This window comes from Lycium barbarum, chromosome 2, assembly GCF_019175385.1.
Source record: "Lycium barbarum isolate Lr01 chromosome 2, ASM1917538v2, whole genome shotgun sequence".
NCBI classification, from domain to species: domain Eukaryota; kingdom Viridiplantae; phylum Streptophyta; class Magnoliopsida; order Solanales; family Solanaceae; genus Lycium; species Lycium barbarum.
The window spans coordinates 12,254,851-12,278,830 of NC_083338.1; the positions used below are offsets into that span (position 1 = coordinate 12,254,851).

The 23,980-nt window shown below is 38.8% G+C and overlaps 2 protein-coding genes and 1 long non-coding RNA gene across 4 annotated transcripts; 2 read left to right on the plus strand and 1 right to left on the minus strand.

Moving 5' to 3' along the window:
* The first annotated feature begins 883 nt into the window (after positions 1-883).
* On the plus strand, positions 884-6,975 carry LOC132626184 (uncharacterized). Its single transcript, XM_060340961.1, has 7 exons — positions 884-1,357; positions 2,075-2,125; positions 3,329-3,415; positions 4,021-4,118; positions 4,601-5,585; positions 6,013-6,527; positions 6,637-6,975. The coding sequence occupies exons 4-7, from the start codon at positions 4,054-4,056 to the stop codon at positions 6,743-6,745; spliced, it is 1,674 nt and encodes a 557-aa protein (XP_060196944.1). The 5' UTR covers positions 884-1,357; positions 2,075-2,125; positions 3,329-3,415; positions 4,021-4,053; the 3' UTR covers positions 6,746-6,975.
* A 1,099-nt stretch (positions 6,976-8,074) lies between these two features.
* Positions 8,075-11,386, plus strand: LOC132626185 (heat shock protein 90-5, chloroplastic-like). Of its 2 annotated transcripts, XM_060340963.1 has the most exons (6): positions 8,075-8,226; positions 9,415-9,518; positions 9,618-9,722; positions 9,801-9,941; positions 10,649-10,741; positions 10,930-11,386. In XM_060340963.1, the coding sequence occupies exons 3-6, from the start codon at positions 9,618-9,620 to the stop codon at positions 10,960-10,962; spliced, it is 372 nt and encodes a 123-aa protein (XP_060196946.1). In that variant the 5' UTR covers positions 8,075-8,226; positions 9,415-9,518; the 3' UTR covers positions 10,963-11,386. The 2 variants fall into 2 exon arrangements, with proteins under 2 accessions (XP_060196946.1, XP_060196945.1); XM_060340962.1 differs by lacking the exon at positions 8,075-8,226 and having other exon boundaries at positions 8,954-9,518.
* Positions 11,387-14,042: 2,656 nt separating this feature from the next.
* On the minus strand, positions 14,043-16,851 carry LOC132626188 (uncharacterized). The gene is made up of 3 exons (XR_009577196.1): positions 16,378-16,851; positions 15,408-15,473; positions 14,043-14,464 (listed from the first exon to the last, which is right to left on the minus strand). It is a non-coding gene; the product is annotated as an uncharacterized LOC132626188 (long non-coding RNA).
* Between the last annotated feature and the right edge of the window lie 7,129 nt (positions 16,852-23,980).

Sequence of the window (23,980 nt, forward strand, 5' to 3'; positions counted from 1 at the left end):
GTGAGAGTACATGTATCTTTATTTACATTTGTGTTCTAAAGAGGGAGCTAAAATCTTGGGATCAATCTGTTAAATTGACTTTGCTGCAGCAGTTAAGACTTTTTGTAGTTAGAATTGCATTTTCTTAGTCCTATCTATTGCTGCAGCAGTTAGGCTTTCTGATTCACCTTTTGCCAGGTAAAAAGTTAGCCACCTTACTATATGGCTTATGAGATTGGGAATTTTCTTGAAAATGGTAGCAATTGCCATTGTCTTAGGAGATCTTATTTAGTCATTATAGCTTTGTACAAAATTTCCATATTTCTTGTCATTTTCCTCTTCTATGGACCAGGTTCAGATTCCATATGGATGGAAATTTAAACATTAAAGTGTCAATACAAGTCTGGTTTAGTAAGTCCTAGTAATAAAATATCAGTTGATTTGTACTTTCATGAATAAAGGAGCTTCAGAATGATTGCAATCCAAATCTGGTTAGTCTCACATACTGTAGTTCTAATGATTCATGTGTTTGACCATTTTCTCTTGAATCCAGTTTTAAATAATCTCAGCTATCTTCAGATTGTTCTTGTCTGAGTATGTGTTACACCCCGTACTTCGAAGAAACACTGTTAAATTTGAATGTAAGAATGTCGAGTTACGACTAGTTAAAACAACTTTTGAGTATGAGGAATGAGGCATTATTAAGTATATTGTTTAAATAATGGATGATTATGATCTTGTAAGTCGTCATCGGGAAAGAGTATTTTAAAACACAAGAATATGGTCATTATCATGTATAATAAGTGATAAATATCATGTATGGAGGGTTTCGGAATATTTTGAGATCGAGCAAGTTGAAGAAAATAAGTTCGACGAAAATTTGAGAAATGCCGGACAAATTTTTAGTCAACTTTGGAGGGGTATATCTCTATGCATATTTGGAGTTTTAAGGCGTTTCAAAAGCCTAAAATGAAGTTCGTCAAGTCTAGTTTATGATTCAACAAACCACTCATCGATAGGACGTCGGAGTAGAGAATTATAGACGCTACAAACTGAACTGTCGCGCAGAAACAGCACTGCTACAGTACGCTACAGCACTGCTACAGTACTGTAGCTACAGTGACGCCGTTTCAGCCCTTATAAAAAGGGGCAAAACCCCATTTTTATCATCTAAAAACTTCTCAAATTTTCCAGAAAATTCAGCAACAAAAAGGGGCCTAAATCTCACATAAAAGTGAGGATTGTGAGTGAAATTTCAAGCTACGAAGTACTAATCGAAGTCCGGGCAACGCATAATCACGAATATAATTTTGTTTGGAGTTAGAGGAGCATGGGAACAATAAGATGTTGAAGGATTTGCTACTTTCATAAAAACAAGGTAAGAATCAATTCTTTTTTTCTTATGTTATGAAGGTTTGTTTGTGTTGTAGTATGTAGAAATGAGTAGAATTTATGGAAATATGAAAGTTTGCAAAGTGGGTATGTATATATATTATATATGTAGCCATGGGTGTATATATGTTGTATACATATATGAGTTGAATTTTAAGTTGTATACTAGTTGTGGTTATTGTGGAATTTGTATTGGAAATGGAAGTTGAATGAAAATTGGATGAAATTGGAAAGAAGCCATGTTGGCCGTGTGGTAGATTGTTGTTGGAGATGAATTAGTAAGTAGAAAATGTGTTGGAATGGTTTTGTTGCATATATAAGAATTTTGGATTGAATATGGAAGTTGATGGAATTGTTGAATATTGAATATATAGCTTGGAATACTTTTGGTTTATGTTTGAATGGTCTTATATTAGTATGTGAATATGAAAATATTGATATCGGGTTGTAAGTGCAAAGTTGGATTTGGAATTGTCGCATTATTTGGAGAATAAGACTATTTACGCTAGAATGCGTTCCTAGTCGATTATTGATGTTGTATATATTGTTGTTGGTATGGTTGTTGTTGTTTTAGCCGAGTTTTAACCTCGGGGATGATATATATATAGGGGAGATGCTGCTCAAATTTTTATAGACAAGAATTGGTTAAGGTTGAAATTTTAAGTCTTATGAATAGTAAATTGGTAAATGTGACCATTTGTAGGTTTTGGACGAAACGGGATTTGAGTTTTGGCAAGCGTAAAGGGCAAGAAAGGTATGTAAAGCTATCCCGATTCTTCTCTTGGCATGTCCTAGATGTACTAGGCTTGGATTTACGCCTCGGGGAATATTCTGTCCATCGGAATCCGCGTTTGAAATCGTCTCTTTTTCATTCAATAGAATTGAATTCCTTAAGTATGCTTTGATGAAAAATTATGAAATTTTTTTCCCAAATTGCTTAGGAAGTTATGGAATGTCCTAGAACCTTTGTAGGTGACCCCATAAGCTTAAAAATACGTAATTTGAGCCCACCGCTTCATTGGTTCCGAGGTGGGCCCACTATTTCCAATTTTACCCTTTATGTGTCTATGACTTGTCTTCGAGCGTTTTCGTTAGAGATACTCTAACTACTCCTTTATCTACTAAATAAAAACTATTTTAAATATTTCATTAAGTCTTATAAATTGTTTTGAATCTTGAAAACGATCTCGGATAGATTATGCCTCCGTAACCCGTTATGACATCTAAATTTACTTACTATGTTTCCGTCCGATTTCATTGATTTGATTTGACATTCGATATGCCTCATTGAGTCTCTGGAAATATATTTATGGTATTTTTAGTGCATTTAGTTTCTCACTACTCCGTTCGTGGATGCCTCAATGTTTCCCCCACTGAGCCCGGGCCAGGATATGTTGTCAAGCGTGATTCTTTGCATTGTTCGCCGTGCCTCGATGTGAGGGGGCAGGTATACGCGTACATGGGTTTGTGGAGTATGCTGTGCCATGTACGCTTGTTCTGATATGATCTGATATGGCCATCTGATATGATATGCTATGTTACGGGGTTATTCCCCTTTTCTGATCCTTATGTGTTGTGGCACCAGTGTCGGGGGGTGACCACGTTCTGTCTGCCGAGTCCCTTGGCAGGGGCCGGATATGATATGGCATATGTTTTTGTACATACTCTTCATGTTTTGAAAATATGCATTTGATACTCTGGACATCTCACTCACATTTCTGTACGTTCTGTTCCGGTTATGATTTTGTTCCGTAATGGGACCAGGTATGACATACGTTTCCTGTAAGTACTATTTATGCTTTATGATCAGCATTTTGCTAATCTGGATATTCCGTTCATTTTTCTGTACCTCCTGTTCCGATTATGACTTTGTTTACTATGTTCCATGCTTTACATACTCAGTACATATTTCGTACTGACCCCCTTTCTTCGGGGGCTGCGTTTTCATGCCGCGCAGGTACAGACTACAGATTTGCTGACCCACCTGCCTAGGACACCTATTCTGCTATTCTGGAGCGCTCTTTTGTCCAGAGCCTATACTCTGGTACAGTCTGCTGCTGTTGGATATATGTACGCTATTCATGGGTACGACGGGGCCCTGTCCTGTCTTATGTTTCTGTTATGTTCTGTAGAGGTCTGTAGACATACATGTGGGTTCTGTATATGTTTTGGGTTGCTATGATTTGTGATAGCCTTATCGGCTTCCATGTGTTATATATGTTCCTCTATGACACTAGTAATGTCGACTGACTTTTATATTTATATAATCTACTAGTCTGCTGGTTTGGATTATTGGGTACGTTTGGGTGTCCAGCACGGACACTAGTCACGGCCTACGGGGTTGGGTCGTGACAGTATGTACACTATAAACAAGGCACTAACTTTATAACATGATTTGGATTAGCCAGAGGCGGAGGCGGAAAGTTACAGAGTGCTTTCTTTGCTTCCTACTGCATTCTTTGCAACTGTTTTCTGGATATGACTACTAAGAATTTATTAAATGATTAGTATCATTTGGCCTGTTGACTGTATCATTTCCTTCAATCTACTTTATTTGAATTTGTGCTACAATTATCTTTTTTAATGCGTTCGCAAGAATTTGCATCCAATTTCACTTGCCTATATAGAATATGTACTTTCTGTTGACAGATTTCCCAAGTCATATCTACCAGACAGAAGTAGATGTTTGCTTCACAGCTTTTGAGAATACTTCAGACTCTACCAACTGATGCAGACCACGGAGGCTGGTGAGTTTTAATACCTCTCTATAACAATCATCCTCTATAATAACTTTTCACTATGATGACCAAGTTTTCCTTAGAACCGATTTTTTATGTTATGTTACATTATATGTTGAGATATAATAGCATTTCGCTATAGCAGCCAAAAAGTATCCGGCAAACGACACAATTATAGAGGTTTGACAGTATGTCCCCATTTTATTTCTAATTAATATCAATCTGATGCATGTTTTCTGAATATCGCTGCCTTTACTCATTTGGCAACTCTTAGATGTCTAATTAAATGTTGAAATATCATACATTGTTCTTGTACTCATTTATTTTTTAATTTCTTTATGTTTTCAAGTTTATTGACGAATGCGTCTAAACATGATCCGATAAAACTTGTTAACTTTTGAAACTAGTTCATTCTTTGAGAAGCGAAATTGCCTTCATCATTCAACCATGGCCTCTGTGCATAGTACTAAAACATTTGAATGCAACTACAGCATCCTTGACACACCTGACGAAAAGGGTATCATGAAGGACAATCAGAACGGGGGCTTAAGTCGCTCAAATCGCTACAAGGAAGCAAATTCTTTAGCCTTTCCAACAGAAGACTTTCTTGATTCAAATGAATATGGCAGTCGTAAAGAAACATTGGCATGTGACACAAAAGATAGGGATAACTTATGGAAGGTTTCAGAACTTTATGAATCTGTATTTTTCGACGATATTTCCAGAAGCAACAACGATAAAACTAGAGCTTCAACTGTGGAGAATGATCTGAATGAAGCCTTGCCCAACACAATCACTTCCAGGAGATACGGAAATCCGTTTGCATATGATACAAAAGATAGAGATCAACAATGGAACACTCCAGAATTTGAGTGCTCAGTGATTTGTGATTTCCTTGATGAGAAAGAAAATGGATCTGTGGTCTCTGATGCTCCATTTATTGAGACAGACACAAAGTTATATAGCGAGAAGCATATTAAGGAATATGAGTTGCCTGAATTGATTGTTTGCTATAAAGAAAGTAACTATAACATTGTTAAAGACATATGCGTGGACATGAGCATACCTGTGGCAGATAAAATTCTAACTGAAAGTTGGAACAATTCTCAACCAGGTACATATGTTTCTATACCGGCTGATGAAGACCAGCACAGCAACACATCGGAAAGTGCTGATATTGAATCGTGCTCTGCAGGTGGATCTAAATCATCTGTAGAATATGAAAACAATGAAGAAGAGTATACTGAGTCACCCTTTCCTAATGGTTTGAATCCCACCTCAGAAGATAATGTAAACGAAGATGCTGACACGGATACTTATCTGGAGGATTTGATACTGATTTTTGGACCAAAATCTACAACAAGGTGGAAATATACTAATCTATCTGAAATTGATTCATCTGCGGAAGAGTCTAGCATTGAGAATTCTCACCAATCTAATTTTGATAGTGATCAAACTGCCCGGCAGCCTGATCTGGTTAGTTTCTTTTATCTGATGGATTTTCAAGTGATATAACGACTTAAGCCCACTATTTACCTATTTTAACAATACTTCTAAACTATTACAAAAAAAGCTAGAATTTCATTTTATAGCAGATTTTTTACTGTATGTATGTATGTGAAAAAAAACCTGTTGCTATGTTTTGAAAAATCAATAATATCACCACTATTTGTTATTAGGGGCATAAATAGTGCTATTATGAAAATTCCCTTATTTTCCCATGAAAAGTGATCATAAGAATAATAAAAATGGGAGCCCGATGCACTAAGCTCCCGCTATACAAATGGTCCGGGAAAGGGACGGACCACAACAGTCTATTGAATCTTACCCTAAGAATATGTTCATATATATATATATATTAGGCACCTTCATGTAGTGATCTTTAATTTTGCTTGAACTCCAGATTCCTAATGAGGAAGCAGCCCTAGAAAGCCAAAATGCAGTATCAGCAGTCAATAATGAAGCAGACAACAGTGTGCCAGCTACCGACTTATTCTACAACAGCGAGTTTGGAACTGAAGCAATTATTTTCGACTTCAACTCAACTAAGCCTGCATCAACTAGCAACATGGTGGACCAAGGACTCGAAAACTTTCCTGAACCGTCCCTCAGATTAGAGGCCAGTACCGGTCACGAGGATGGTAGCTGTAATAGTCTCTCAGATGCCAGTCAAGTGCATATGTATAACAGTAACAATGTTCGTGGACAATACCTTGAATCCCAAGATGTGGCGAATCTTGAGGATAAATCATTGGGCGGTCTCCTACTTGATAGTCATGGTCAGTTTGCTGACGGGGAGGCAAGTTTTTCTGCATTAGGACCTGATATTGTTTACTCGGGGCGTATGTCATATTGTGAGAGCAGTTCTCTTGGATCAGATGGAAGCACAACTAGTACCGGATCCTTTGCCTTCCCAATGTACTGTTCTGCTACATCTTGTGCTAGTTTCCCTAATCTTTTTTTCACAATTACCAGCTGATCATTTTGGTTTTGTGATTGTCATTTTCCTTATTTTGTTCTGTTGCAGCTTACAATCTGAATGGAACAGCAGTCCAGTAAGAATGGGGCAGGCAGAAAGCAGTCACTTTCGGAAACACAGACGTTGGAGGCAGGGCATTCTCTGTTGCAGATTCTAACATTCTTCTAGTTATTTTTATAGGATTGTTAGTTCAAAAATACATCACTTAACCTTAACATAATGATTCTTGCTTAATGCAAGTATACATAGCCAACTAGCCATATTCTCCACAAATGGGAAGCGTGGTAGGTTTACAGGTCTTCTTTCAGTTTTGTGGTCTTAAAGATTGAATGAATCAAATGTAAAACCTTTTTGTCACATTTTTTGCTTCCTTATTTCATCGATCATATAGTATACTGAACTTCAGTCGTAATTTACTTCTTGAAGACATACATCGCGCAGACGTCTGCATACTCTTGTTAGTGATTATTTCTATCAGAGGTGGATGGAACCAATTCCCTTGACTTATAAGGGTTCTATTACTCTTATTTCCTCAACAACATACCCAGTGTAATCCCACAGGTAAGATATGGGAAGGGTAGTGCGTGCGTAGACCTTACCCCTACCTTATGGAGGTAGAGAGGTTGTTTCCGATATTTACTCTTATTTTCCTCGATTATAAGAAATGAATGATTTTGGCAGGGTCACTGTGAAGAAATTCTACTTCTCACAACAAACAATTACAAGTTGGTTTTTCCTTTGCTGACCAACAACTTCACTAACGTTTAAAACTCACTCATCAACGATGAACATGTAAAGTCCTGCTAATTTTTAAAGGTCATAATTATAGATTTTTCATTAAGGTATTAACGAGACCCTAAGGAACATGCGAACCCAAACGAGGGAGAGAAGGTCATTGGGAGTGAATACACGTCGATTATATCAGTTGGGAAAGGTTCAGGATAATAGAAGTAGCCACCAAAAAAAAAAAAAAGCTATAAGGATTGGTGTCTGGACTGACGCTAGGCGTCTAAAATCCCCATAAATTAAATTAGCCAAATTGGCTAAACAGTGTGCCGTTAGCAAAGTGCCACAAGTAGTATGGGTGGATGTCCCTATGGCACGACGCACTAGACATGGCGTCAAAGGAAAATTTCACCCAGGTTTGAGCGCTAGCTTGGACGTGGAGTGTCCTGTGAGACCTTTGATACCTGAATCCAAAAACATATAAAAACTATAACGACGATAGCATAAAAGTCAACATTTGCTCAACACATTTTGAGGCTTTTGAGAAGGAGTTCAAGCACCCTTTTTGAACAATTATCAAGATGAAAAAACAAAAAAGTTAATGTAAGTGTCCAAGGGGATTTGAAAACTCATTAGGAGGGGCCGCATAACTTTAGGAGCTTCAGTTTCTACGATTATTCCACGCACTCACTTTGTTAGTGGGTTCCAACAAATATTTCTTATATATCTAATGAACTTCTTGATATAAATGCAGGGTTTACACAAAATTTACTCTGCTCCCGGGAACCCCACCCTATCCCCTGAATCCGCTCCTGTTGAAATCAACACTTTGAAAGACTGAATCACTAGGAATTCATGCAAAAATCCCAAGAACCCCAACAAGGAGAAGAGTTGGAGTTTGAAGTTCAAATGGTAAATCTTCCACCCTATAATTCCCAAAAGCAAATTGCCAAACAAAACCCCCTTCTCATTGATTTTTTTTACTTTGTACTTCACACAATTGATATTAAGATCCCGTTTGGACATGGTTTGAAATCGTGATATAAAATCAGTGATTTGAAATTAGGTTGACATGAAACTGAAGTTGTGTTTGGATATGCAATTTGAATTTAAGTTGTATTTTTAGAGCTTTTTTAATTTTTGGCCCGTCGTCTGATTAATTACGGGCGCTAGCCAAATTATACAATACCTATACACTGATTATGTATATTATATAAATTATATGTATATTCTATGTATACAATACGTATATTATATGTATATTTATAACAAATTATACAATACCTATACACTGATTATGTCTATTATATAAATTATATGTATATTCTATGTATACAATACGTATATTATATGTATATTTATACTTATATAGAAAACCTATAAGTTTGCTGGCTATTATTCTTTGAGCGGCCCAAAAATGTAATTATCCCAAGTTATTATTGCGAGCTCGCTTTTGTGCTTCTTGTTTACAACAAAATTTCGAATGCGAAAAATATCTACAAATATGTTGAAACAAAGATTTTATTGATGAATATTGCGGGTACAAGATTTGTTTATTCCCTTGATTCTTCTCTCCTAATATTTCTCCGTAATTTGAGGGTCATTAGTGGCTTATTTCTCGAACGTAGGATGATTTGGATTTGGATATATGTGGACTTTCTAGGGATTTGTTTGATCTCCATGAAAGGATATTATGGATCTTCTTGAAGTATTTGATTGTCAAGAAATATCCAGCTACATACTGACAGTGGCGGACCCAGGATTCAGTGGTCCAGGATGCTCACCTTAAAATGAGCAAAAAAATATATTGCTTTGAGTAGGGTTCAAATTCTGCTCCTCCATGGCTTAGCCTAAAGCCCACCACCTTTCAACCAAAGCACCAAGATCTTTTATTGCTTGTTGGGTGCTATTTATTATGTTATACCAAAAACTCAATATTTTCTACATATCTACATAAAGTATCCGCCATGGTTAATGGATGCTCGAGCACCAAAAATTGATACATGGGTCCGTCCCTGCGTACTAACGTCTTTTTGAATACCCATGAGTTAATGGAATATTTGAGATGTCTTTCAAGGGAATATGTACCCCTTTTTATAGGCGTGATCTAAAGTTCAGGGTAGAGGAGCCTCCAAGAAACCCTAATGGACCTTAGAGTTTGAAGATGGATTGGACTCGTCTTGTAGAGTCCTATTTCAAATCTGGTAAAATTTTGATGTCTACACTACTATAAGCAAACAAGACGCATGTTTATTGCCGAGTGATCATCTGTTTGATATTAAGTACTACCTGCAAAATTGTAGATGCGGAATCCAAATGAAGTTGAGAAAGAACAATACGAGGGATTCTACAAGAAATCTGTCAATGAGTTTTTGGATCCACTTGCCTATACTCACTTCACTACAGAGGTAACACGCCAATATTGGACAATGACTAAATAAATTTGTTGTTTTTGAGGTTTCTAACTTTGAGAATGATTTGTGCAGGGTGAGGTGGAGTTTAGAAGTGTTTTATATATACCTGGAATGGCTCCTTTGAAGAATGAAGAAGTTACAAATGCCAAGACAAAGAATATTTGCTTGTTTGTGAAGCGTGTATTTATTTCCGATGATTTTGATGGGGAGTGGGTGAGTTCATTTTCTAGCTCTCTTTACAACTACCAGTTAAGAATCATCTTTTTTGATAAGTAATGGTAAATATCCATTTCACTTGCGCCAATCTGGTCATGATATGTTTAGCAAAAAGATTCCATATTCGGTTTAAACTTTCAGGGAATGAAATATACGAAAGCATTTAGATCACAGTCAAATGAAAGGTTACACCAAGATTTTAACATCTGTAATCTTCTAAATTTGAAACAAAAAATGATCAAGCATTAGTAATGCAGGAATTAGTTATGTAGGGACTAGTTATACCCGGTTTAGTTATTTATGTATTATTAATTCATGTATTAGTTATTTTATCTTCTACCCTGCATGTTTTACGCCAAAGCCTTGAGGAAATGTATAACAGGAACCATAGGGTTTTCCAAGAAGCTGCTTTCTTCACTTGTTATACCAATATGTGGTTTACTAAACTCTGTTTTACTGTCCCAAACCCAGCTCAAGATTATTCCAAGAGTGGAGGTTGTATTGAGGCCCATTTTATAAATCATGTTATGCATATACTGGTGCAAAAGAAGATTGCAATTTGACTGTTAAAGAGGTTTGCATTTTACCTACTGGAATAGAGCATATGCATTTCTGCATGGCATAAAACAATTTATGTTTGACGTCTATTGGCATACAACATCCATTTTTCTCTGGCAATTCATCCTTATTTTCATGCATTGCAGTTCCCTAGATACCTGAGCTTTGTCAAGAGATTGGTGGAATCAAATGACCTTCCTCTTAATGTTTCAAGGGAGATCCTTCAGGAAAGCCGAATTGTAAGGGCAGACTTTTTGTGTTTGCATGAATCGATTATGCTTTGCAAACTTCATTTTCTTGTTTACCGATCTGTGATGATGTCAGTGATGATTATGATAAATTACTCCAAGCCAACCTTGTTGGGTTAAAATTCAAAGCTCTATGAATTCTTGATTTTAATTTGTTTAGCTTATTTCATCCAGGTTAGGACAATGAGAAAGAGACTGTGACGTATGGATAACTGCTTGGTCGTGTGGAGCGAAGATGAGAAGATGGGACGCGATGGTGGCTAGCTATGCAACAGGGCTATTTTCGCAATTCAAGTCATTATCCCTAAAGAAGACTACCAAACAAGGCACTTACTTCATTAATGGTATTTTTGTAATTGTTAATCTAGTCTTCTTTAGCCTAATAGTATAAATACTAGCCTTAGTTTATTTCATTACGAAGATGAGATGAATTATGATTTGAGAATACTCTTTGGAGTGAGAGTTTGTTTAGCTACGTAGTTATAGAGTTAGTGATAGTTATAGTTCATCATATGTGGATTTCTTTGTTGGCTATGAACCATTTTCTATTGATTTCACGAAGAGTTGTTCATTTGTGGATATCAATTGAATTTCTCTGGCCTTGATTTCAAATAGTATAGGTTCTCTTAGGTTGAAGTTTGCCCATAAATCCAACCCTAATTGGGTCTTGCTTCTATCCTTCTATTCTCATCCCAATTTCTTCAATTCTCACCCCCAATTTCTTGTTATTTTAGTTTTCACGTATTTGTTTGTTGAATCCGTGTCTTCCACAAGCCGGATCCTATCAAAATCTAAATGATTTGAACTACAGGAACATAAGCACCATTGACTCATACTTGAAAATGAAACAGTAAAAGTTGCATCCTCCAATTTTATCAAATTAACCAGTCTCCCAACAGTATTGGCGCAAAAGGATCGGTCCTTCACTTGCTGATCGTTCGCGAGTCGAACTCGCTCTCTGGCAGCTTATCAACTTAGAAGATGTTAATAATAGTAGGAATTTACTCTATATCAGTTCTGTGGAGTAATATTAATAATAAAATTAGTGTTGAGTGCAGTGAAGTTCAACAGAAAAAGGGCCATTTATTTATTAGACATTAATTGTAAGAGTCCACTTGCAGGCTGCATGCAAGAACGCACCCGATAGTTCTGATGCTAAGCGGGCTGTGGAACTTTTGTTCGATACAGCATTGATCTCTGTTGGATTTACTGTAAGTACAATAAAAAAAGTTACAAACATTACATTTTTATCAACAGAACTTGTATTTTAGTGCTTGTTTATTCATACAACCTGACATTCCAGCTGAGTTAGGTAACAAATACTCCCTCTATCCCAATTTATGTGACGCTCTTTCCTTTTTAGTCAGTCCCAAAAAGAATGACACAATTCTATATTTAGTAATAATTTAATTTTAAACTTTCCATTTTACCCTTAATGAGATGATCTACAGCCACACAATTATCTATGGCTTGTTTTAAAATTTAGACCACAAGTTTCAAAAGTCCTTCTTTCATCCTTAGACTTCGTGCCCAATCAAACAGCTTCACTTAAATTTGGACTGAGGGAATATATGATGTGATGTCAACAGAACATGCATTGTAATGGTTGTTTATTCCTACAACAACTATGCCTTAATCCCAAGCAAATCGAGATTAACTGATGAATCCTCACTGACCATATCCCTCCATTTAAGCTCATCTCAGACCAATAGTATGCGTGCTTGCTTATTCCTAAAACAACCATGCCTCAATCCCGAGCAAATTGGAATCGGCTATGTGAATCCTTACTCACCTTCTCACTCCATTTAATCTCATTTCAGACCAATAATATACATGCTATTTTATTCATACAACTACTGTGCCTCAATTCAAAGAAAATCAGGATCAAATTTATGAATCCTCACTACGATTTCTCTCCATTGAAGCTCATCTCAGGCCAAATATTATACTTGCTTGTTTATTCGTAATACATGAATTTAATATGTCACATTTCCTACAGCCTGACAGTCCAGTTAAGTTAGGTAACAAGATATATGATATGATGTCAATGACCCTTGGAGGAAAATGGGGCAGATATGAGGAAGGGGAAATAGAGTCATCAGAAGAGTTAAAGGAATCAGATTCAAGCTCAGAGGCACAAAGTTGTTGAGCCATCAGAAGTAAGGACTAATGTCCTTTTTCAAGTGGCCTTTTTTTGGCATTCTTTCTGTCCCAATGCCATCAATAATTGTCAGAAAGAGACAACATTTGGGTGGCAAAGGGCACAAAAATGTAACCTGTTGGGGGCGGGGGGTGTTTGTTACAGGAATTTTGGATGAACAATTAATTAAAAAAATTGTCTGTTAGTGATAAATAATGTAAATATGTGGTCAAAGAAAATTTTGTAAATCTTCTAATTTAGGTTAGTATATTTTGTAGCCTAATAGGACACTGTAACTATGGTATATTTACCAACTCAATCAATGAGAATAATCACGGAATTAATCTCTTTCATGGTATCAGATACTAGGGTTTCTTTTCCTACTCTTCCGCTGCCCTAATTTTTCCGTCGGCCTCTTCCTTCTTTTTTCCGTCCACCTTCTTGCCTTCCATCAATGGCAGACACCAAGCTCCATCCTGCTATGGCTGTCTCCAACATCAAGAATCACATTCCTATCGTTCTTGAGATGGAAACGGATCATTATTCGGCTTGGGCTGAATTATTCAAGCTTCATGCCCGGTCTCACCGTGTTCTTTCCCACATTCTCCCGACCGGAAAGGAGAAGGCTCCTTCCACCGACGACGAAAAGGAGTTATGGTCCACCTTGGATGCCACGGTACTTCAATGGGTGTATGCAACCATCTCCACTGACTTATTGCATACGATCATCGAAGAAGATCTATCGGCAAAGGAGGCCTGGGATCGCCTCCGTAATTTTTTTCAAGACAACAAAAACTCCTGAGCCGTTGCATTGGAACATGATTTCTCTCATGTCAAGTTGCGGTATTTTCCGAACGCTTCGGCGTATTGTCAAAGACTCAAGACCTTGGCCGATCAACTCAAGAGCGTGGGGGCTCCGGTGACCGACAACCGCCTCGTTCTTCAACTGGTGGCTGGCCTCACCGAGGCATACAAGAATGTGGGCACCTACATCCGGCAAAGTAAGTGTCACGACCCAACCCCGTAGGCCGTGACTGGCGCCCTACTTGGGCACCCTGACATACCTATCCATATTTGATCACACACAAATAGCATATACGGCCATAATTACTATATGCCGTCTCAAACTATATCAAACTGTTCAAACACATCTCAACGCAACCGTATGCGGATATATATGTATAGATGTCAAAAAGCCGGCAAGGCTATCAAATATGTCAAAAGCCGACAAGGCTGTCAAATGGCACAACGGCCCAAAACGCATATACAAATGCACGCCGACAAGGCTGCCACAACATATACAAAATGCACGCCGACGAGGCTGCCATAACGAATAGAGTCATGCAAACACATCCGTACAGAAGTAGGCACACACCCACAAATACGTCTACAGACCTCTAAACAGACAAACCGAATCATATGGCGGGACAGGGCCCCGCCGTGCCCCTGAACAAATACATATATACATAGCGAACGAATATATACCAAAATGTGTGCTCTGAAATGAGAAGAGCACTCCAAACAGCAGAAGAGGGTGTCCTAAATGGGTAGATCACCAAACTGTGCGTCTGTACCTGCGGGCATGAAACGCAGCCCCCCCGAAGAAAGGGGGTCAGTACGAAATATGTACTGAGTATGCAAAGCAGAATATACAGAAAGCAAATCTGAGACATAAACGAAATAGTAGTACAGAGAATAGGTACAAATCTATCGTATCAAAATGTTTACTTTAAAAATATGTAAGTCATGCATAAGGTACAGAAGAATATGGTCGCCCACCCGTCGATGGCGCCATAACACAGCATAACACCAGAAAGTTTCAAATCTCCGTATCCCCGTCACATATCACATCACAACATAACGCCATACACAGCATAACACCAAATATATGTGGAACCCGACCCTCGTTTGCGAGTAGCTCGGAGAACCATAAACACAGCATAACTTCGGAGTATATCAAAGCGCGCACGATAACAGAACCAGCCCGGGAACCGGTGAAAGATATAACAGAACGCACGAGCAGAGTCATGAGTAACCATATGCATAAAATCATTATCATAGACTCAAATATAAGTAAATGACCATACTTGAAATTCGAAATGATAATCATACCAAATTCTTTCAAAAGTCGTCCGAATTACATAAAAAAAAAAGTCGCGGGACCCACGGACGGGCATTGACCCGAATCGGGCCCGCCTATGAAAAATATACTCATTATATGCCATATAAACTTCTACAAAAATATTAAAGCAATCCGAGCCTTTCGGTGAAAGATATGGCGTTCACAAATTACGAAATTCTTTAAAGTGAAACCTTTTTATGCAAAGTTCGGAAAGCGATTATTTCAAAGACATAATGGTTCATATTTCATCAAATCATACATAAGAGTGCCAAGGAATATTTATAAGGCTCATAACATGCTCGGATTTCGAATCTTAGAAGTTTCCTCAAGGTTTATAATCTAGCTTATTGAAAACTAAGGCATGCCAAAAGAAAGAAGGGTTGCGCTTTACATACCTCGTACGCGCTCCAAGTTTGCCCAACTAAAATTAATCCCAACCTACGCCTCGGGCTCCCCAAGGCCTATGAATACGCCAACGAATATCAAACATTAGCCATAGGTACTTAAGTCATTTATTCCAACTAATTCTAAATTCTACAGAAAATTCGGCAGCACTTCTCCTGTAAATAGGCTAACCCGAGAATTTAACTCGCTCAAAATCAGCAACAACAACCACAATAACCAACCTAGCAACATCGATAATCAATTCGAAAGGCAAAATAACATTAATAGCTCTTTTTTACACCATACGACAACTTTCCAAATATTCAATTCAACGGTTTACCTCAAAGCCAACATCAACACTTATACATTCAAATACTAACCCAAACCCATACTAACAACATCCAAGAACATTCTAAACAATTCACATAATATTTCCAACAATCCACAATTTTTCCATCTATGGCCGAAAACAGCCCCCTAGCGTAGAGCAGCCCCCTTTTCACTTCTTATACCGTATTTCATGCAATCTTTTCAGCAAATTTAATGAAATACTGCAGCAGCTACACCACAACTACATCATCTATCCATATGCAAGTAAACCACATTATTATCATTATAATCCTTATAACAACCCACAACAAATTTAACTCCAACTCTAACCATTAAATTCCTTCATTCTCATCACATAATCCATGATAACAACAACAATAATCATATGAGCATAATCATACCCTTAATCCTTTCAATTCAGCAAGGATAACAACATGTCCATAAAACAACACAACTTTAAATTTAACCATTTAATTCCTCCATAATGCTACTAAAATCAATTCATCATTCTTACTCAAAACACCCCCCCTTACACGGCTCAATTTATAATTCAACATCAACATACATAACCCGTTTGTATTCAACACACATCTACCAAGCTATACAAGTCTAAACTACCTCCAAAACATGTAGAAAGGAATTAAATCTTACCTTAGAGACAAGCTCTAATTTTTCACCATGAAATGTCTTCAAGAAAGCCATGGCTACCATGAGCTCCATCTTTTTTCTCCTCTTAATCTTCAAATCTCTCCAATTAATTGTGTAGAAGGGGGCAAAAATGGGTTGGCCGTGAACAGTGGCGGCGTGAACAGTAGCGCCGCCGTGAATAGTGCGCCGTGAACAGTAACGCCACCCGTGAATAGTAGCCCCGCCGTGAACAGTGGCCGGAACAGTACCCGCGATCTTCTCTCTCTCTCTAGGCTTGAGAGCCCCTCTCTCTAAGACCTAATTTGTAAGACTAATTTGTGGTATAAGTGATGACTTAGTCTTCCACTTATGCCTATATATTTTATCTTTACAAAGTGGACATGTGTCAATTTTTCATGACATGTGTCCATCTTTATTCAAGTCCAACCAAATCTCGCCACGTGTCGTAGGGCCCACTTTTCGATAATTAGATTAATTAATCACTAATCACCACTTAATAATCTAATCATGGTAAATTAATCCCAACTTTCCATTAATATTTTTACACTAAGTAAAATTCATAAGCAATTCATTTTCTAATAGAGACCGGAAATTAAAGATTTTTGTTTCGTGCCCGAAAATGATCCCGTCTTTAACTTGAGTCGATTCTCTTGCGAATAACTCGACGTATAAAATTACGGGGTATAACAGTAAGCCTCTTCCATCATTCTCCGAAGCTCGGTCAAGTTTGTGCCTTGAGGAAAAGGCGTTGGCTGAAATGCATGATGACTCGCCCACGGCTATGTTGGCTAATTCCCAACGTGAGTTTGATGACTCCACTCCTCTGGAAAATTCAGGTCTTTCTCACCATCATCGGGGCAAAAATAACCACAAAAATCGTGGCTCTAGCGGCGGGAAAAATAACGGCGTTGGCCGTGGTTCTGGCGGCGACAGTGCCAACCGACGCCATGGTGGTCGTTCCTCAGGCGACCGGCAGCAGGTTCCCGTGCCGCAGCAGTCATCTTCACCGTGGCCATGGGGGTGGATGTCGCAATGGGCTCTCCCTTGCCCGTATCCCACCCAGCAGTGGGCTCGGCCACAGCAGCAGTGGCAGCCGCAGCCACCTTCTTCTGGTGGCAGGTCGATGGCCCAACCTGCAATTTTGGGCTCGCGACCACAGCAGCAAGCGTAAGCAGCAGCAGGTCCAACGACGCAGTGGACTCCGACTGATATTGAATCGGCCATGCACACGATGACGTTGAGCCAACCCGATCCAAATTGGTATATGGATACCGGCGCCACATCCCATATGACATCCACAAAAGGTACTCTCTAGTCTTATTTTAATTTGAGCGATCATAATACTGGCATTGTTGTTGGTGATGGTAAGTCAATTCCAATTCGAGGTTGTGGTCATGCTAAATTGCCTCCCCCGAACTGTCACGACCCGACTCGGGGCCGCGACGAGCACCCGGTGCTAACCCACCCGAGCACCCTCTTAGCTTACTCTTATACTTACATCTAGGTGAGCCACATAATTATACATGCATTTCCATTGATTCGTCAACTAGTCCCATATGGACAACCGCACATTTATATCATCATAGGCATTTATGCTATATCAATATACATGGGCCAACGTGGCCGACAAAATGATATACAAAACATAGGCCGACAAGGCCAAACACATCTACCCCCACACACACACGTCTACGAGCCTCTAAGAGTATAACATATCACATTAGCGGGACAGGACCCCGCTATGCCCATAATTATATACACAAGAGAATGAGTACCCAAAAGATATGGCTCCGAAGGAAATGGAGCTCTCTATGAAATCTCCGAATAGGCAGCTAAGGATCAAATCTGTCTCCCTGCGCACCTGCGGGCATGACGCAGCGTCCACAAACAAAAGGACGTCAGTACGAAGAATGTACTGAGTATGTAAAGCATGATCAACATCAATATAGAAGCATAATAGATATCATATGAAGATAGCATAGGAGGGGAGACAGTAATATCATCATCATGTCGCTTACTTGCATACATCGTCGTTCGTATCCCATAGTAATACTCGTACCATACTTGTGCTCATATTCGTATACATGTCCTTATCCGTATTCCTATACATAGTCTTTTCACATTCATATTCATATTATATACATAGTCATTTCATATACATAGCATTTACATAGCATACCCGACCTCATGGGATCGGTGTCTTATACATACTTGGCCAACCAAGGCTCAAGGTCATACATACCTGGCCCTACCAAGGCATCAGGGCTATCTGTACCCTCTGCAGAGGTGTGCGCGCGTTTCGTAATCGTATACATACTTTATACATAGTCATATACATATAGTCTTACCCGGCATCATAAGCTCGGGGTCTTATTATAGTCCTTCATAGGCACACATACACATATATCGTAGCTCGTAAGCATCTCTAGTCTCATTTTACTCTCATCATCATTTCTATCCTCATCATTATCGTTACATTTACATTATAGACTTACTCGTCATACGAGGAACGTAGTATAAGCATAGTACATATCAAGGGTCGTGAGCTTATGAGCTCGGAATGTCAACCATGTGAAGACAACATACTCATATAGAGGAATTTAGGAATTTGGCCAAGAACCATGCCTTATGAAAGAAGGGTTAGCCTTACATACCTTTCCGTCGAACTATTCTATGCTTGCACGTTCCCTTCCAATGCTAGCGTTTATACCTTCATTAATATCATAACAATGGTCATTAGTCATTCACATTATCCACATTATCTAGAATTCCTTAATTTGCCTCTAATTCACCCACATTCATGATTATAACACCCATCTTCGTCCATTCGTCTAAAGTGTTTAGTTCATGATCTTAATACCATTTATAACACATTCATATCACAGCACAACAACATTCATAACTCAATTCAAACTATTTCTCAAAATGTCACTATTCATCATTCATGACCTAGTTGACCACATTTCTACAATCCATGTATTTTAATTCTCCAATACCTCAAACATCTTGTAAAAATCATGAATCTTACCTTAGAAGTTGTAGGAACAAGCTTTGGTTGATAATACTCTTCTTTGAGCAAAACCCTAGTTTTTCTCCATTTGGATTTCTTGACTTGGATGATCCTTGATGATTCCCTTATCCTTGATTTACTTGTCTTAATGTTATGGATGACTTATAATCCTTGAAAACTCATAAAATAAATGTAGAGGGAAGTTCTAGAGAGAAGTGGTGTAATGTTGTAAATGAAATAAGACAAGTCTTGATCCTCATATTTAATGAATTGAAAAATCTGTGCTGGGTGAACAGTGGTCGTCCATGGAGGTTTACGGTCCGTATTTCAGTTTACGGACCGTCCCTCGTGGTCGTTTTTAAGCTTAAGCAGAACTAGAAACTTTGGCCTGCATGCATGGTGATTTACGACCATGGTTTACGGGTCGTAAATCACTTTACGGTCCGTCCACCAGGTCGTATTATACCTCTTCCTCAGCTGGCAGAAAGTTGAAGTTTGGTATGCCAGTTTACGACCTGGCAGTTTACGGACCGTATACCAGCTTACGGTCCGTATTTGCACTTTACGACCACTGGCAGAAAGCTGAAGCTTTTGCATGGCAGTTTACGACTGCCAGTTTACGGACCGTATTGCACTTTACGGCCCGTATTTTGCAATATACGACCACTGGGCAGTTTTGCCAACTTTCAATTTTTTCTCATTTCTCGACTTTTCATTCTAATCATCCACATCCCTTTACATACATTTCCCATGAAACATTATACACTCGCACTCCTCGCACACCTCATTAGTTCATTTACTTACGTACCAACGGGAAATTTTCTGAGGTGTAACATGAACCCTCTATTATTATTAAATAATGTCCTTCTTGCTCCAAAACTCATAAAGAATTTAATATCGGTTCGTAAATTTACTACTGATAACTTTGTAAGTGTTGAATTTGATCCTTATGGGTTTTCTGTGAAGGATTTCCGGACGGGGATGACTCTCATGAGATGTAATAGTAGGGGTGCTCTTTATCCATTGTCCACCTTCAAACACCCCATCCACTCACCATCAACTTTTGCTGCCTTGTCTTCTACGCGTTGGCATGATCGTTTGGGCCACCCGAGAGCTTCTATTTTGGATTTTCTTAGGCACAATAAAAGTATTGAATGTAATAGTTCTAGTTCATCTAGTATTTGTCATTCTTGCGTTCTTGGTAAACATGTTAAGTTGCCCTTTGCTAGTTCTATTTCCGAGACTTTATTTCCGTTTGACATTATTCATAGTGATTTGTGGACTTCTCCCATTTTGAGTTCTATGGGGCATCGTTATTATGTTTTGTTCTTGGATGATTTTACTAATTTTTTGTGGACTTTCCCTTTGGCTAGAAAATCTGATGTTTACTCAAAATTCATAGATTTTAAGTCCCATATCCTTACTCAATTTGAACGTCCTATCAAAAATGTTCAATGCGATAATGGGAGGGAATATGATAATGGTCAATTCGGAAAATTTTGTGCGTCCAATGGGATGTCTTTCCGTCTTTCGTGTCCTCATACATCCTCTCAAAATGGGAAAGCCGAAAGAAAAATCCGTTCAATAAATAATGTCATCCGAACTCTTCTTGCCCATGACTCCATTCCTCCATTTTTTTGGCATCATCCATTGCAAATGGCGACTTATCTCCTTAATATTTTACCAAGCAAGTTGTTGGGTCACAAATCCCCTTTAGAAGTCCTTTACCAACGGAAACCATCTTATTCTCATCTCCGGGTCTTTGGGTGTTTATGTTATCCCCTTTTTCCGTCTACTACTATTCATAAGTTGCAACCTCGGTCAACTCCATGTGTCTTTTTGGGATATCCACCAAGCCATCGTGGCTACAAATGTTTTGATTTATCCTCAAATAAAATCATTATTTGTCGTCACGTGTTATTTGGTGAGACTCAATTTCCGTTTTCTAAAATCCACACTCCCACTCCCACCACATATGACTTCCTTGATGATGGCTTTTCCCCTTACTTGGTCCGTCATCTCGCCACCAGCCCCCCTCCACCGCTGCCGTGTCCCCCTCCCCTGCTGCCCAGTGGTTTTCCGCCTGGTCTGGGCCAGCTGCCCACGCCACCTTCGGCTGGGCAGCAGCGTCTGCCTTCCTCTACGCTGGACCAGCTCGCACCTATGCCAAGCCAGCTTGCCAACAGCCCACAAAACTCCACCACTCCTCCTCCTGTCCAGCAGCCCCCTACCCAAACGCGTATGGTCACTCGTAGTCAGCGCGGGATTTTTAAGCCCAAGCACCCATTTAATCTACATACGACAGTTACCAGGTCCCCCATACCTCATAATCTGTTGGATGCGCTACGTGACCCGAATTGGAAATTGGCCATGGATGATGAATATGATGCTCTTATTAAAAATAAGACGTGGAAGTTGGTACCCCGTCCACCTAATGTGAATGTTATTCGGTCTATGTGGATTTTTACTCATAAAGAAAAGTCGTGATTTTGAGAGGCATAAAGCCCGTCTTGTAGGTGATGGCAAAACACAGCAGGTTGGCATTGATTGTGGTGAGACTTTCAGTCCGGTCGTAAAGCCAGCTACGATTCGCACTGTCTTAAGTCTAGCTCTCTCTAAGCATTGGCCCATTCATCAGTTGGATGTCAAAAATGCATTTCTTCATAGCGAGCTCAAGGAGACAGTATATATGCATCAGCCAATGGGTTTTCGAGACCCATCTCATCCCGATTATGTGTGCTTGTTGCGCAAGTCCTTATATGGGCTTAAACAAGCACCGAGAGCTTGGTATAAAAGATTTGCTGACTTTGTTTATTCCATTGGTTTTGGTAATAGCAGGTCCGACAACTCCTTCTTCATCTACAGCAAAGGGCACGACTTGGCCTACATTTTACTATATGTGGATGATATTATTCTTACTGCATCTTCAGATACTCTCCGCTGTTCGATTATGGCACTTCTTGGCTCAGAATTTGCAATGAAGGACCTAGGTCCTTTGAATTATTTTCTTGGCATTGCGGTGACCCGTCACAAGGGTGGTATGTTTCTTTCGCAACGAAGTTATGCTTCGAAGATTATTGAACGTGCAGGCATGTCATCGTGTAAGCCTTCTTCCACTCCGGTTGACACTAAACCAAAGGTCAGTGCCTCTTCTGGCGATCTTTGTGGAGATCCTACTCTTTTCCGGAGTCTAGCAGGTGCTCTTCAGTACCTTACGTTCACTAGACCGGATATTTCTTATGCCGTACAACAAATTTGTCTTCATATGCATGCTCCACGAGATACGCATATGCTTGCTCTTAAACGGATCATTCGGTATATTCAGGGTACTCTTGATCATGGTTTGCATCTCTACCCATCTTCGGTCACTGATTTGATTTCCTATACTGATGCTGATTGGGGGGAATGTCCCGACACACGACGTTCAACGTCAGGTTATTGCGTGTTTTTGGGAGATAATTTGATATCTTGGCCATCCAAGCGCCAGCCTACTCTATCTCGCTCCAGTGCAGAAGCAGAATATAGGGGGGTTACTAATGTTGTCTCTGAATCATGCTGGATACGTAACCTCCTCTTGGAACTACATTGTCCGGTCCCTAAGGCTACTTTGGTTTATTGTGATAATGTCAGTGCCATTTACCTGTCAGGAAATCCAGTTCAACATCAGCGCACCAAGCACATTGAGATGGATATCCATTTTGTTCGTGAGAAGGTGGCGCGCGGCCACGTCCGTGTCCTTCATGTTCCGTCGCGATATCAGCTCGCCGATATTTTCACTAAAGGGCTGCCACAGGTCTTATTTGAGGATTTTCGGGACAGTCTCAGTGTTCGTAAACCTCCCGTTTCGACTGCGGGGGTGTGATAAATAATGTAAATATGTGGTCAAAGAATATTTTGTAAATCTTCTAATTTAGGTTAGTATATTTTGTAGCCTAATAGGACACTGTAACTATGGTATATTTACCAACTCAATCAATGAGAATAATCACGGAATTAATCTTTTTCAGTTAGAGTTTAATTGTTTTCCTTTCTATACATGCTTTTGTAGGTTGCAAAAAAATTTTTAAAAAAAAACCAGATGTTAGTTCAATTATCCTTTTTTTTTTCTTCCAAAGTTTCACTAAATTTGCTACGAAGGAAGTAATGTTTTTATGGAAAAAGAATGTTTTTCGAAAAACATTCTCATCAAAATGTTCTTTCGATTTTTGTTTAGTGATTTTTTTTTAAATATATTTAAGATTCATAATAACATCAGCAAAATTAGCGAATCTTTTTTAACACTAATAACTAATAATAATGTTTAAATATTAGTTTGACCATGTAATGAAGTTAAATATTAAGATACTCATAAGAAAAATAACTTCCTCACTAGTGAGGGAAGACATTTTCCCTCTTTTTTGTGGGGAAAACAAGATTAATTTTTGGTAATTAACACCAAAAAATGAAAACGATTTTTTCTGAAAGATAAGACTTTCGCAACACACATGGTATTGTATTGGCAGAATGGAGTATCTGCTTCAACACGTTTTTCCCCAACTCTGCTTCAACATTAGCCTTTGTGAACATGGAATCATCTTTTATTAAAGACAATTTAGA

Coding starts and splice junctions, on each gene's coding strand:
- LOC132626184 (XM_060340961.1), top strand. CDS start 4,054: ATGTTTGCTTCACAGCTTTTGAGAATACTTCAGACTCTACCAACTGAT. Junction 5,586..6,012: donor CTGCCCGGCAGCCTGATCTG/GTTAGTTTCTTT, acceptor CTTGAACTCCAG/ATTCCTAATGAGGAAGCAGC. Junction 6,528..6,636: donor GGATCCTTTGCCTTCCCAAT/GTACTGTTCTGC, acceptor GTTCTGTTGCAG/CTTACAATCTGAATGGAACA.
- LOC132626185 (XM_060340963.1), top strand. CDS start 9,618: ATGCGGAATCCAAATGAAGTTGAGAAAGAACAATACGAGGGATTCTAC. Junction 9,942..10,648: donor ATGATTTTGATGGGGAGTGG/GTGAGTTCATTT, acceptor CATGCATTGCAG/TTCCCTAGATACCTGAGCTT. Junction 10,742..10,929: donor TCCTTCAGGAAAGCCGAATT/GTAAGGGCAGAC, acceptor CATCCAGGTTAG/GACAATGAGAAAGAGACTGT.